The 13,930-nt window shown below is 43.3% G+C and overlaps 1 protein-coding gene across 1 annotated transcript; it reads left to right on the top strand.

Moving 5' to 3' along the window:
• Window positions 1-2,404: 2,404 nt before the first annotated feature.
• GPR83 (G protein-coupled receptor 83) lies at window positions 2,405-6,385 on the top strand. Its single transcript, XM_066341330.1, has 4 exons — window positions 2,405-2,791; window positions 3,668-3,793; window positions 4,741-4,874; window positions 5,682-6,385. Exons 1-4 carry the CDS (start codon window positions 2,405-2,407, stop codon window positions 6,304-6,306), a joined length of 1,272 nt encoding a protein of 423 aa, XP_066197427.1. The 3' UTR covers window positions 6,307-6,385.
• Window positions 6,386-13,930: the final 7,545 nt, after the last annotated feature.

Below are 13,930 nucleotides of genomic sequence, written 5' to 3'. Positions count from 1 at the left end.
TTTTGAATGCTTCCAAACTTTTTTATATTATTTTAAAATCTTTTATTCCCACCAGGCCAACAAATTTTCTAATTTGTTACAATCTTGTTAAGAGTACTCTTACACAGGCATTTTTGATAACTTTTTTATTACTGAATTAATGATCCATCCATTTAGCTTTATTTTAAACACTATTTTTCACTTTAGAAATTGCATCATTTCACGGGTGCCTTTTTATAGAAACTACATTCAGCATGCCAAATCCTGACATTCCTGTGCAGCTGTTTGTTTTACTGTTGGAGTGCTGGGGATTGTTGAACAAGGGTGAAGTTGGCAGGAGCAGGTACCAAGCTGCCAAATCTGCTTTAGCCTGTTCTCTAGTAACAACCAAATGTACAAGAGCTGCGTAAACAGCTCCTACTGGAGCATGTTTCAAATACAAACTAAATCTGAAAGGTGGTGTGAAGAAGAGAAAGACACACCAGCAATGGGAGACCCTTGACACAGAGAGCTTCCACTGGGCTTTTCCGTGACCCTTTGTGGGTATTTTGGGGTGTGCCTGCCCAGTGTGTGGTTGGACCACCTCCTCTGGATCACAAGACACAGAATGCAGCTCAGAGAAGGGTGGGCTTGAGCTGAGTGGAGGGAAGATTCCCACCCTACCAGCAGCCTGGCTTAGGAGGTGAGAAGATATCCTGCTTCTTGGATGCATCTGGTCTTCAAAGGCACTAGCAGCTCTAGCTATATATGCAAGGGTACCCTCCTAGAAATTAAGAATTAGATCAAGGAGCATAAATAAAACTGATATTTTTTACTGGAATACAGGCTATAGTATAGGAGAACAGGATGTAATAGATATGAAACAATAAGAGCTGGTGTTTGAGTGGCAGGAGACTCATAAGAATGCCCTTATGCACCGGCCAGCAGTGCTGGAAAGGGGGGGGACTTGGGAGCTGCTGGAGCAGCATAGCAAGCAGGGGGAACATAAGCCAGTGAACCCCTCTGTTCTCATCCCAAACCTATAAGAACACTGCTCTGTCTTACTTTCTACTAGCAGCTGCAGCAGATTCACTGGAAAGCTTGCTCTGAGAAGGGTGAATTGCCTAAAGGGCACAAATTGGACAATTTTGTGGAAGAAACACTGGCAGCAATGTGCAAAGCAAGCACTGTGGGATGTCCATTCTGCTTGTCTTACTGTGTCCAGCTCCTGAGGAGTGGTGAAGAGAAAGCAGCCTGAGCAGTCACAAACATCTTTTGGAAGAGTCATTTTCCCCAGTGAGTGACCAGCTTATATAATACAAGCTTTTCAGATAATGCTCATTTTAGTAATGGTTAAATGTATAAAACCAGTTCTGGGTGGGGTTAGTTGACACTACACAAGCAGATCTGTCCTCAGCAGAGGTGCAGCGCTGTAGATGTGCACTTGGGAAGTGGCACATCTTTCTGTGTAAGGTTTGTGGGTCTTGGTCTCCTGGTCCTGATTTTCTGTTTCCTGCTGTGTTTTGTCAGGAAAGCAGAGGGAACACATATGCTGCCATCTCATCAGTGCTTGGGATCAGCATATAGCTGTCTTTTGCTTTGCATACTGGACTCACTGGGCTGGGAAGTTCCTGTTCTCTGTCCTGTACAATGACATCTTTGTAACTACCTCTATTTCTACAAACCCTAGAAAGCAGGTTTCTTTCAGACTTTTAATCCTTTGTCTGAGAGGAAATACCTGCCAACGGAAAACATGAGCATTCCACGTCTCTCTGAGAGAAAAAAAGGTCTTCGGAAAAATACTGTAAGTACAATAAGGCAGCTTGTTATTTACACTTCATCTGTTACATTCTATTCTATTCTATTCTATTCTATTCTATTCTATTCTATTCTATTCTATTCTATTCTATTCTATTCTATTCTACTGTTCCGTTCCGTTCTATGTTCTAAGACATAGGCTGGAACTTGCCTGCCAGACCTATAAAACAGCTCGGCTTTGACCTGTCCTGGGAGAGAGCAGAGCTGGCGCACAAGTTGCTGGTGTATAAACAGCACGGAATTTGCTTGAGCTGGGCTGTGGTAGAGAAAACGGATTCTGACATTTGAAGAGAGTGATTTTTGCCTTTCTCACAGATGTACTTACCTCGGAGTAGCGCCCGGGAGCGCAACTGCGTGGAAATGCAGCACGTCAGAGCACAAATTGTGTCATGCAGCCCAATGACTGCAGAAGATCCGGCTCGGAGCCCTCCTGGGGGTATAAAGCTGGCTGAAGGAGCAAAAGTAGCGGCGAGCTGAGCGGGAGAGAAGCACATTGCGGGAGGCAGGAGCATCTCCCCGCTCCTGCTGCTCGTGTGCCGTGTGTGCAGCCCCCGAGCGCGGCTCTCCCGGCGCACGGAGCGGCTCCTGCTCTCCCGCCAGAACTGAGGAGCAGAGCGGCGACCCAGAGATGTTACCCTGTTTTGTCTGGCTCACCCTCCCCGACTTGGTTAACTCCTTTGTGACCCCAGGAAAGCCGTCCCTCAATGGGAGCCTGGGGAAGACTTTTGTCTTTCCGAACGTGTCGGGTTTCTTTTCCTGGGATAATGAGAGCCTGGCGGACTGGCGGAGCTTTGTGGACAGGAGCCGGTACGGAGCGGAGTCGCAGAGCACCACGGTGAAAGCCCTGCTGATCGCGGCGTACTCCTTCATCATCGTCTTCTCCCTCTTCGGCAATGTCCTGGTGTGTCATGTTGTCATCAAGACGAAGCGTGTGCACTCCGCCACCAGCTTGTTCATTGTCAACCTGGCTGTAGCCGATATCATGATCACGCTCCTCAACACACCTTTCACGCTGGTAAGAGAAGCCTGGGACGCCCCACCCCTGAGGGAAAGGGAGCACCTCAGCCTTTCTCACACAGACATGCTGCAGCCTGGGAGGGGGGGATGCATCACCACAACCCACCCCAGGACTAAAGTCAATTCCTCTACAAATCTCTAAAATCAATTTCTTTATGGCCTCTACACAGCCATAAAGGTGCTTCGGTGGCTTTTCCTGCTTTACACTGCTATAGGCAGTGTGTGGATGTTCTGCAGATACCTGTCCACTCCAAATTGCAGCCGTTGGAGTCGCCTTTGGAAAACTCCACACGTATTTTTCTTCTCTGATTCCTGTTATCTAGCTAAAGATCAGAAATTACCCATTTGTTAAATGTGGCCCTGATAGTACTTGAGCAATAATAACCTTGCAGTGATTGCTTAGTACTTTGTAGCATCTGATCTTTTTTTTTTTTTCTTCTTTTTTCTAAAGTATTTTGAAAGCAATGCTGTAAATCTCTTAAAAAAAATAAATGCTCAGCATCATTTAACAAGCTGTTTTGAAAAGCTGTAGTTTGCTTGAAGTGAGTTAAAATGTACAGGTCCCTATCCCATAAGGAGAGAGTAAAAGGAGCAAATATGGTTACTCAACAGTGAGGCTGCAGAAGGACACACTGTAAATAAAACAGAAGAAATATCTTTGGTACTGAGCTGCTGTATTGTTCTGGAGGATATTGCCAGGCCGCTGAGCAGCAGTAACCTACCTTTTCAGGGTTCAGAAGCCAGAAAATTACACAATTATACAAAGAACCTGCTATCTTATAAGTGCCTTTTACACACAGAAGGGATTGTGTACTGGAGGTGTACCTATAAGCAGTTGTGGGGTGCACAAAACTAATGGTCTTCTTTTTTTTAGGCTCGTTTTGTGAACAGTACCTGGATCTTTGGGAAGGGGATGTGCCATGTCAGTAGGTTTGCACAGTACTGCTCCCTCCATGTCTCTGCCTTGACCCTTACAGCCATCGCTGTGGACAGGCACCAGGTGAGACATCTCTGAAGCAGAGAGATGGAAAGTTTAGGAGGGTATAAGTAAACTGAGAAGGGTTGATCCCATGTCCTTTCCCTTTCAGTTCCCAGAGTGCCATAGGATTCATGAACAGCTAACAGGGTAGGGGGGGCAGTTCTTGTTGTCAGAACAGTTTCAAACTCACAGCAAGGAAGAAGGAGGTATGCATCACCTTGCTATCTCTTCCAGCTGAGTAAAGGGAGCTTTTATGTCATAGCTAATCCAGTAGCTCTCAAACAAGGAGAAAGATCAAGATCCTGATAGGAATTCATGTGGACAGCTCTCTTGGGGTGGCTTGTCCAGCACCAAGGTTGTAAGGGACATCCTAGTTAACTTTTGCAATTCTATCTCCTGATGTTCTGGGATGTCCCACCTCCTGTTACCCTGAACACTGGAGATCTGACTGTAGCACACTGGTGTTTGTCACAAGCACCGCTGTGGCCTGCTATTGTTAATGGGCTTAAAACTGTGGACAGTTGAGTATTATCAGCTTGGAGTCACCCAACAACCACACAAAACTGTTTACAGTTGGCATTTTCTGCTAGAAAGATTGTTTCCAGAAAGTGCACTATCAGAAGCTTGGTTTTTGTTTGTTTTTTTTTTTCCTATTAAGGAAATTGAACCTGGTAATGAATATGTGTTAACACCTCCTGGTATGCAGTTTTCCCCACCTAGATGAAAGTACAGAAATTTGAGGGTTGGACTAGGATCTGACTTGAACCATATTTCATGGTGTCAAAATTCAGGTTTTCATGTACAGCTTACAGTCACTGGGAGCTGGGTGAAGACTGTACTGCTTGCATGCTAAATTACCACATTAAGTAATAGATTTAGGCTGAAAGATTGTATGGGGAAAAAAAAAAAAGAAGTTTATTTTTTTTCCAGAAATGTAGTAAGTCTATATTTTGAGTTATTTTGCTCAGGTTATAATGCACCCCCTGAAACCTCGCATATCAACTGGAAAAGGAGTTATCTACATCTCTGTAATCTGGATCATGGCAACTTGTTTTTCCCTACCACATGCTATCTACCAAAAGCTCTTTACCTTTGAATACAGGTAAGGATGTGCTTTGCTTTCCTCCAGTCTCCGTGGAGGCCAAACTCTGAGCAGTCATATTTTGGTGTATTCTACTGAAAGCCTTGAGCTTATGTCAAGGTCAGCCAAATATGGATCTAAACTACAATTTTCATCTAATTCCTTTTGCAATGTCTGATATCCTGTCCTTTTTATTTTTAAATATCTTATCTTTATTCTGTCCCACTAATCACACAAAATAGGCTAAGAAATTATAGGATCTGGGCAGACCCTTTATTCCTATACACTGGCATTTTATGCCACATACCAATCCGACATGTTTGGACCGACCAGAAATGGGAAACAACCCAACCAACCAACCAACCAACAACCCACTAAAACCCAACAGGTTTTAATCTACTCTCTAGCCCTAGGAAAGAAGAAATATCTGCCTCAGCTGTCAAGAGCCTTAGTATTTGGAAAGTGCTGTAATGAGGGAAAGGTCATTAATATGTGCCTAGACTGTGTTCCTATTTGCCAAAAGACAGAAAATAAAACCTGCTTGTGTGCAGCTGGAAATTTTGTAATTGAGGGAATTAATAAAATTATCATAAGGTCATGAATGCCCATAAGAAATTATCATCACATTGCTCACTGGCTGCTCCATAGCTCAGATCCTTGAAGAGCAGAGTTCTGCTCAGCTGTGACATTTGTGAGATAAACACAGTGTTTGCTCTCAGGCCCCATGGCAGGAGCCCTCTCCCAGCTGCCTCCTTGTTTCTGATGTACTTATCCCCACTGTGCCTGGCCACAGGTGCCTCTCATCCTGTCCCATCTCTCCACTTGCAGTGAGGATGTTACCCGGTGCCTGTGTCTGCCAGATTTCCCTGAGCCTGCTGACCTCTTCTGGAAGTACCTTGATTTAACAACCTTCATTTTGCTCTATGTCCTGCCCCTTCTGATCATCTCCGCTGCCTACATGACAGTGGCAAAGAAGCTCTGGCTGCGCAATGTCATCGGGGACGTCACCACCGAGCAGTACTTTGTCCTCCGCAAAAAGAATAAGAAGACCATCAAGATGCTGATGCTCGTTGTCGTCCTCTTCGCGGTTTGCTGGTTCCCCTTGAACTGCTACGTCGTCCTCCTCTCCAGCCAGGCCATCCACACCAACAATGCCCTGTACTTCGCCTTCCACTGGTTTGCAATGAGCAGCACCTGCTACAACCCCTTCATCTACTGCTGGCTCAATGACAGCTTCCGATCGGAACTCAAGGCGTTGCTCAACATGTGCAGAAAACCCCCCCAGCCCACGGAACCGAGGCTTCCCTCCACAGTCCCGTCCTACCGACTGGCTTGGGCAGAAAACAGCAATTTCAAGAGGTTGCAGGCCTCCCATGCCTTTCCACCGTCCTCCACCATCCAGTCAGGAAAGACAGACATCTCTGCAGTTGAGCCAATAGTAGCTGTGAGCTAAACGGTGACTTTGGACTGCACATAGATTTGACAAGAGATAAAATGGTGGGAAGATGTGGAGCCCTGGCCACACAACAGGTGACAAAACCAATTCTGCAGGAGGCAGTATGAAAGAGCTGCATGTGTGATGCAGGCTAATGACAATGGTGTGGAGACTCTAGAGGGGAGAAAGTAAACTCTTCCCAGGAAGGAACTTTGTCAAGGTGACTTTGGACTGGCTCGCAGGATGGGATTCTCTGCATGTGTGTTGCTTTTACCTGCATGACTTTTTAGAATTAGGACTGTGTGTGTGTTTTGATGGTACTTAAACAACAGTCTCATCACATCAAATCTCCCTTCCTCTTTTCTGAGTCTCCTTGTAGCAACATGGAAATGGCTGAAATGTAGGATCTGAGATCCAGTGCAACTGGGTAGGAAACCATCTTTTCTCAACTGGGGTCTGAAAAGTCAAGACCCGTTCAGAAGGAATGAACAGATCTATTCTTTTTTTTTTTTTTGGTGTGTGTGTGTGTCTGTGTGTGAATACACTTAGAGAAGTGGAGGATATGATAGACATTGATAAACAGGAGTCTCTTACATCCTCTTACATCACAGAACTTTTTCTAAGATAGATTTGTAGAAGAGTAGATACCTATTCATCAAGTAAGTAGATGGTTTTTCTTCAAAAAGATAACTAAACCCAAAAAGCATACAAAATATTGGACATGCCATTCACAGTTGGACAATGGATAATTAAGTGCTACTGTGGAATTGGACTAGAACCAATTCCATTGTCAAGTTGCAGCTAAAGGATCACACAGTTTGACTTTTTAACTTGCCTTTGAATATTGCTCTCTGGCCCTGTAAAGCACCTGTGTACTTGTCACTTCAGACATTCAGTACATTTCATTCCGACTAAAAAGTTAGTTCTCTGGAATCAGTTCAGAAATGAACTGCTTTGAGAGAATAGATGATACCTCTGATAGCAAGTAATAAAAATGGAACATTTGTCTGCAATTTATCCTCTGGTGATTCTACAAGTTTGGTGCATTTAAGGATAGCTGAGATGTGTCCTATTTGGAGTGGCTCAGAAAATTCATGACTGCAAGTGTCTGAAGTATATTTCAGAGCTTAATGTTCTCAGCAGAGAAAATACAGGTTTAAATAACAAAAAAAAACGGTGTTCCACAAACTGTACCTTATATTGCACAGAAAACAATACCTCCTTGTGCTGTGGAAATCAGCTTGAACATCACACCAGAGCGCCCTCATTCTACATTTAACTTGCAGCATTCAGCAGTGAAGTGAGAAAAATCTTATTATAAATGGGGAAAAAAAAAGGTGAAGCTGTTTTTTTCTCAGTGTCCTGTAATAAACTTACAATATTGAAATAATTTTAAACCTTGTGCAGGGTTTTCACACCTCAGTATGTAAAGAAACTGAAATATCTACCACTCGTTGCAGTTAACCTGCCCTTGCACAAGAGTTATCACTCTCTCACGGTGAATCCAGTGCTATTTTACTGCCCTTTATCAATGCCTCTGGAGACAGAATATTTTGTATCATTAATCTGCAGTCAAATCTTTTCTCCTGCATTCTTTGACCCCTTACATCAAGTCCTATTTCCTCCCTCAACACTTGCCACGCATCAGCCCTGAATTGCTCAAGGAGCTGAATTGGATGATCATTGTAGGTACCTTCCAAATTAACTATTCTATTCTATTCTATTCTATTCTATTCTATTCTATTCTATTCTATTCTATTCTATTCTATTCTCCCAATTGTGCAGACCTTGTGAACCATACTCTCCACTCCAGTGGCTGCAGAATCCAGCACTTTACTAGCAAATAAATCTCTGAGAATGCTGTTCTTTCTGAAGCTGAAGGAAACATCTTAAGATTGACCAGTTTGGGTGCAGTTGTCATCCTGCTATGTATGAAGAAATTGCTGTAACTCCAGTAAACAAAATCCTCAAATTCCCACTCAAATGCTGCTGGTGGGTCTGAGAGGGGCTCCTGCAGTTACATCTCTGGATCCTGCACCCCTGCACTGGGTGCCACACCTTTCTCCTTCAGGCTCTGCTCACTCCTGAATCTAGGCACAAGGGGAGGATGCAAGAAGTTGAAGCTATTTAATTCAAAGGAATAGAAGGGATGGACAGGATAAAAGGAAGAGACAGATTGGACAGTGAACTTCAGGAGCCTGTCCAGGAATGAACAGGTGGCTGGTGGCCAGCAGAGGTACAAGTCAGCATGGAAGAGGGTTAAAGCCCTAGAAGTTGTGTCCTTGGAAACTGTATATTGTACCCTGTGTGTGCTTAAGGTGGTACAATGTAATTTCTAATCATTCGCTATTTTTCATTTTCTTCATGTCTGATTTGGGATTCTGGACAGATATTTGGCATTCACCAGTGCTGCTGAAATCAGTGGGGGTTTGTGCTCTGCATACATAAAGTACAGTGTGCTCCACACACACTTAAGTACTCAAAAAATATTACACTCTGGGCAATTGAACCTGGGCATCCAGGCTTCATGGGTGTTTTTTCATTCCACCCCATCTCTCTTGCAGACCAGAGGGTTCTTTTAAAATTCTAATACAGCCATTGGTGCATAAACTGCATTCAGATGCTATCTTGGTGGGTGTGAAGGGAAGATAATGATAAAATGAGACACACTGTGTACACAGTGGAGATTAATTTTCCATTTTGTATGTGTTTGCCTGCTGTAGCTGGAGTTTTTGATATCATTTGAATTTGGAAGGTGTTACACAAGACACTGAACAACTGTTCATTGCAGGAGATCTGCATAGCCCAAGAATAGGAGTTTTGTGGGAAAATGAACTGCATTTAGAGAATACAATATCTGGCACATGAATAAAGGAACTCAGTTAGGGTTACAAAGGTAAAGTTAATGCTAGCATCTCCAAAACTTTGAGTGGTTGGCTCTACAACGTCTATGGTTTAGTGTATTTTGGGCTTTTCTACTCAAAAGTGAATTGTTTTTTGTATTGAAAATACTGCTTTCTTATTTCTCTGTTTCCTAGAAAAACATTGTAACAGTCCTAAGAAAATTAACTTGCAAGTTCTAGGGATTCATGAATATTAAGTCTCAGTTTCTAAAAACATTCCTAGTGTTTTATTCATTTTCTCCGTGTAGAATGATGCAGAGACCTTGCAAGGGAACAAAGACAGTGCCATATTTCACAGCTTGTGCTATTCTGAATAGTGCTCACGGGAAAACAAATCCTTGAAACCACTTCTTGCTTTGAAACATAAAAGGAGGACAATTCTTCGAAGCAGACTGAGATCACGCAAAGAAAAGATGACAAATTTCTCCTGCACAGAAGAAAGGAACCTCAGCTTTGGTTGATGTTGTTTCTGACTGCAGGGCAGCCCACCTCTTCTCCTGTCAATTGTGGGATGAATTTCTCCTCTCAGCTGATGGATATGAAAAGGTAACTTCAGGAATAGTAATTCCATTGTTTCTCTGGCATTTTCATCTCCAAGCTATCTTTATTTACTTCCACCCTTCTTATAGAAGTGCTGGGAGATTCCAGAGACTTCAAAATCACCGTTTTCTGAGAAGCATAAACCTCTAATTTCTTTAATGAATATATTAACTAGCCACCACTAGCTGTTACAAACATGGTTTTTATCTCTGGCAGGCAGTGGTCTCTTCTCTCTGGTGACCAGTGACAGGACACGAGGGAATGGCCTGAAGCTGAGTCCGGGGTAGTTTAGCCTGGATATCAGGAAAAGGTTTCTCACCCACAGGACGATTGTGGACTGGAACAGGCTCCCCAGGGAAGTGGTCACAGCACCAAGCCTGAAAGAGTTTAAGGAGCATTTGGACAGCAATCTCAGGCACAGGGTGTGATTCTTGGAGTGTCCTGTGCAGGGCCAGAATCATCCTGATGGGTTCCTTCCAACTCAGAATATTTTATTATGGGGAGCCTTAAATATTTGCATACTGAATGTGAAACTTCAAGATGTATTTTGATGCAGTTTGGGTAGATCACGATTAAGACAGTTTGGCTATGAACTGCAGCTACAGACTTTTCTACTTGTTCCAAATTTCAGGCTACAATTGTGCACTGAAGCTACTGAGTAGGGAGTTTATGCTGAGCTTAGCAACAGCTAGACAACAAGCAGTTCTTGTATGTGAACAGACGTATCTGCACAGCACTGAGCTGTGACCCGTGTGTGCACTCAGTTGTTTCAAGAGCTCCAGGGACGTCTTAGTCCTCTAAGTAGTCTGACCTAGAAACTGCATGTGGACACGCAAGAAAGAGCTTTAGAATAGCAGTTTCCCAGGAGACTAACTATTACTCACATCTGCCTTATTCATGAAGCTTTGGAGTGCTGGTGAGAGCGCAGCCCGGTCCCTGCTGATGCTGTCTGCCAGCCTTGTGTCAAAGCCAGCGGGCTGTGACCCCTCTGCACCCATGAAAGCACCTACAGCACCAAAGAGCTCTCAGAGGCTTGGCTGGGAGTGCCGTGCCTTCCCACAGCCTTGGCGGGCAGTGCTGGAGGCTCCTGCCTGGCTTTCTTATTCCTGATCTTCCTTGTGCCAGCGGAAGGGAATGAGGATGGGATCCTCCTCTGCTCTCCCCGTCCTGCACAACAGCCCTGCACTGCTCCTTCCTGGGGGTGGCGTAGTGGCCTTGGGAGAAGGTTTGGACTGGCATTAAAGAAACAGGAAATTCTTCGGCCCATCCGTTTTTGTTCTGGGCACAGTGTCCCCCATAGCCTGTCCTCTGGTTTGCAAGTTTGTAGGGATTTCTGAGTCATGGTGTGATGAAAATTCCCACCTTTTTGGCTTAGGCTCAAAGCCATTTAATGATAGTTAGAGAGGCAGTGGTGAATCCAGTCATCATCACAATGTCCTGAGCAGGAAAAAAAATTTCCTTTACAAAACAAATCAGTACCTCCTGGCCATCTGCCACAGTTTATAAACTGAGTTTGGTTTATGCTTTGGCCACTTTGGGTTAGCTGTTCAGGTCATGTCTCCTGGCAGCTCCTTGTGCACCTGCTCTTTGGTAGAGCTTGGGAAACCGGTAAATCCTTGGCTGAGAGTAAGCACTGATCAGCAACAACCAAAACATCAGTGTGTTATCAATATTATTTTCATACTGAGTCCAAAACACAGCATTGTGCCAGCTACTAAGAAAAAAGTAACTGTATCCCAGATAAAACCAGGGCACCAATTAAATAACTGAAGGTCTAACAAATGATTCCTGGCTCTAAGGTGTCAACTTATTTCCACAGCATGTAGGGTTAGGTCCGTCTAGAGCAGACCAGATTTGTAGTGGTACACAGTGCTTGACTCTTAGTCCCTAAGTTTACATGGCATGTGAGGATTTTCAGACATAACCACATTTTCTTGTGGGCTTTTTTTTTTTTTTTTTTTTTTTTTTTTTCCAGTTAAAAATACTGTGATGTGACAGGTCTGTCACAATCACCAGTTTTTAATAATATGAAGCTAAGGGCATGTATCAGATGTTCTAAAAGCATGTTATCAGCCTCTGAAAGTACAAAACTTGGTGGGATGTGTTGGAGGGACATGTAGGGTGGTGATAATCATTTGGTTATGGTCTCATCCCTAGTGATTTTTGGAAGTTGCTCCAGAAGTGAACTATTTGCCCAGAATTTGTTTTGAAGAAATCCTGACACAGGGCTCAGGAATGATCTGACTCTTGAACAAGGAGAGCAGCAAGGACCAAACCCTTGAGCTTCATCCCTGGCATTCCTGTTGGGCAGTGCAAACACATTTCAAGACAAGCGGACAGTAGCTTTAGGCTCCATTTCTCATCCTGCAGCTCAGATTCCCAGCAGAGAGGCCTTATTCTGAGCTGTGCAGCAGCACAGATTTCTCTCATCCCAATAGAGCTCGATAAGAGGGAAAAAGCAGAGCAAGCCCCCAATTCTTTTGTTGCTGATGGAGAGATTTCACTGCTGTTGGTTTCGATACATGAAATTTGTAATTGCACAAGAGCTAAAGCGATTCAAAGGTAGCACAAGCAGAGTGAGCCCAGACTGTTTTCATCCCTGGACTGCTTACCCAGTCAAATACCTTCAAAGGCACCTAGCACTTTCCCTGGACTCTGTGGGGAAGCAAGAATCTGACTTAATCTAACTCATCAGCCCCTGGGTTGGGTGGGAGTTCATTAGTAGGCCAGGAATGTTGTTTGCTTGAAGGTGTTTCGTTAATCTCAATGATTATAAAAAGTTTGATATTACTAACATGCAAGAATCTTGAGAAACAAAAGAGAAGATGCAAATTTTACTACCTAAAAAGATTAAATAATGTTATAGTGCGAGTTCTTTGTTGCAGTCCTTCAGGGGAGAGTTGACACTATGGCATGAACCAAATAGATGTTTGAATATTTAATGATATAAATCCATAATATTTTTGTTACATTGTGTCCCTTCAGAAAGAAACTTTTTTAATGTTTAATAGGAGTAATTGCTTTTTTGCATTACACTAGTAATTTAGTATATTAAGTCAAATATTCCACTATGAAGAAAGCACTCTTCTGGAGCTTCTGGCCACACAGCCTGCATGACAGAAACACACAAACTGCCCCTAACCTACAGCTAGGTTTTCATTTGTGCCACTCTCATGTGGTCTGTGCAAAGTGGTGCTCAAATAAAAAGATTTCTAGAGAAGTTTATTCCCCTGACAGAGCTTTGATTCTTCCCCCCTTCTGTGACAAACCCATCTGTGCCTGTACTGGGGGTTAAATTGCTCTTACCACCTCCACCCTCAGAAAACCACTCACATCCTTCTGCTCTCAATGTGCAGTCAGGACATCCTTTGTTAGTGGGGTTCTAGGCTTAGGCACTAAACAAGTCATCAGAGCTTCTACTAAAACATCCACTATTCCCAATAAGGAAAAAAAATGAACATAAAATATATCTGTATTTTAAAAGTTACTGGCAACATCCAGAGGCAGAAAAACATCGGGGTACAGCTGCTTTTAGAGGCATACCATCTGCTGATGGTATAAACATTTTTACTTGCTCTCTGCAGTTTAAATCACAAGTTTTAAATCTCACAAGAGCCACTGTAAGGCAAAGAGTGTGCAGAGGAAGTAGTTGCAACTCTCCTACATTCAGAGGATTATTAATACCCAAGTGGTGGAGAGAGAAGGGGCAAGAAGGAATGGCATGGACCAAGGCTGAACCTTGACATTGTCATTTTACTTTCTGGAATATTTAAAAGAGGACAGATGGATGTAGCTGTTTCTAGAAAGAGTGTAGTGATGAGGAGGCTGAAGATGGACTCTTTTCCAAAAGGCCTAAATTGGAATTCCGCCCATCTTTTGAAAATGGCAAAACACAGCAGGAGCTGTGTCACTAAAACCTAAGTAGAACTGAGTTGAGCAGATCAGAAACACATCTTAAAACAAGAAGATACAGCTGAAAAGTACGTGCTGAGACCATGGCAAATTTTTAGATGGTAAATTACATAGTGGATATGCTATTTATCATGTGCTGAACAGTTTTTCAAGGTTAAACAGATTTTGAACCAATTCATGATGGTCTGACAATTTTATGAGAAAAAGAATTTAAAAAGCAGAATTATAACCACTGTCCAAAATGTTTTCTCAGGTTTTAGCATGACCACATGTATTTGCACTATGGC

Source organism: Sylvia atricapilla, chromosome 2 (genome assembly GCF_009819655.1).
Source record: "Sylvia atricapilla isolate bSylAtr1 chromosome 2, bSylAtr1.pri, whole genome shotgun sequence".
In the NCBI taxonomy this organism is placed as follows: Eukaryota; Metazoa; Chordata; class Aves; order Passeriformes; family Sylviidae; genus Sylvia; species Sylvia atricapilla.
This window is presented reverse-complemented; position numbering and strand designations above follow the sequence as displayed.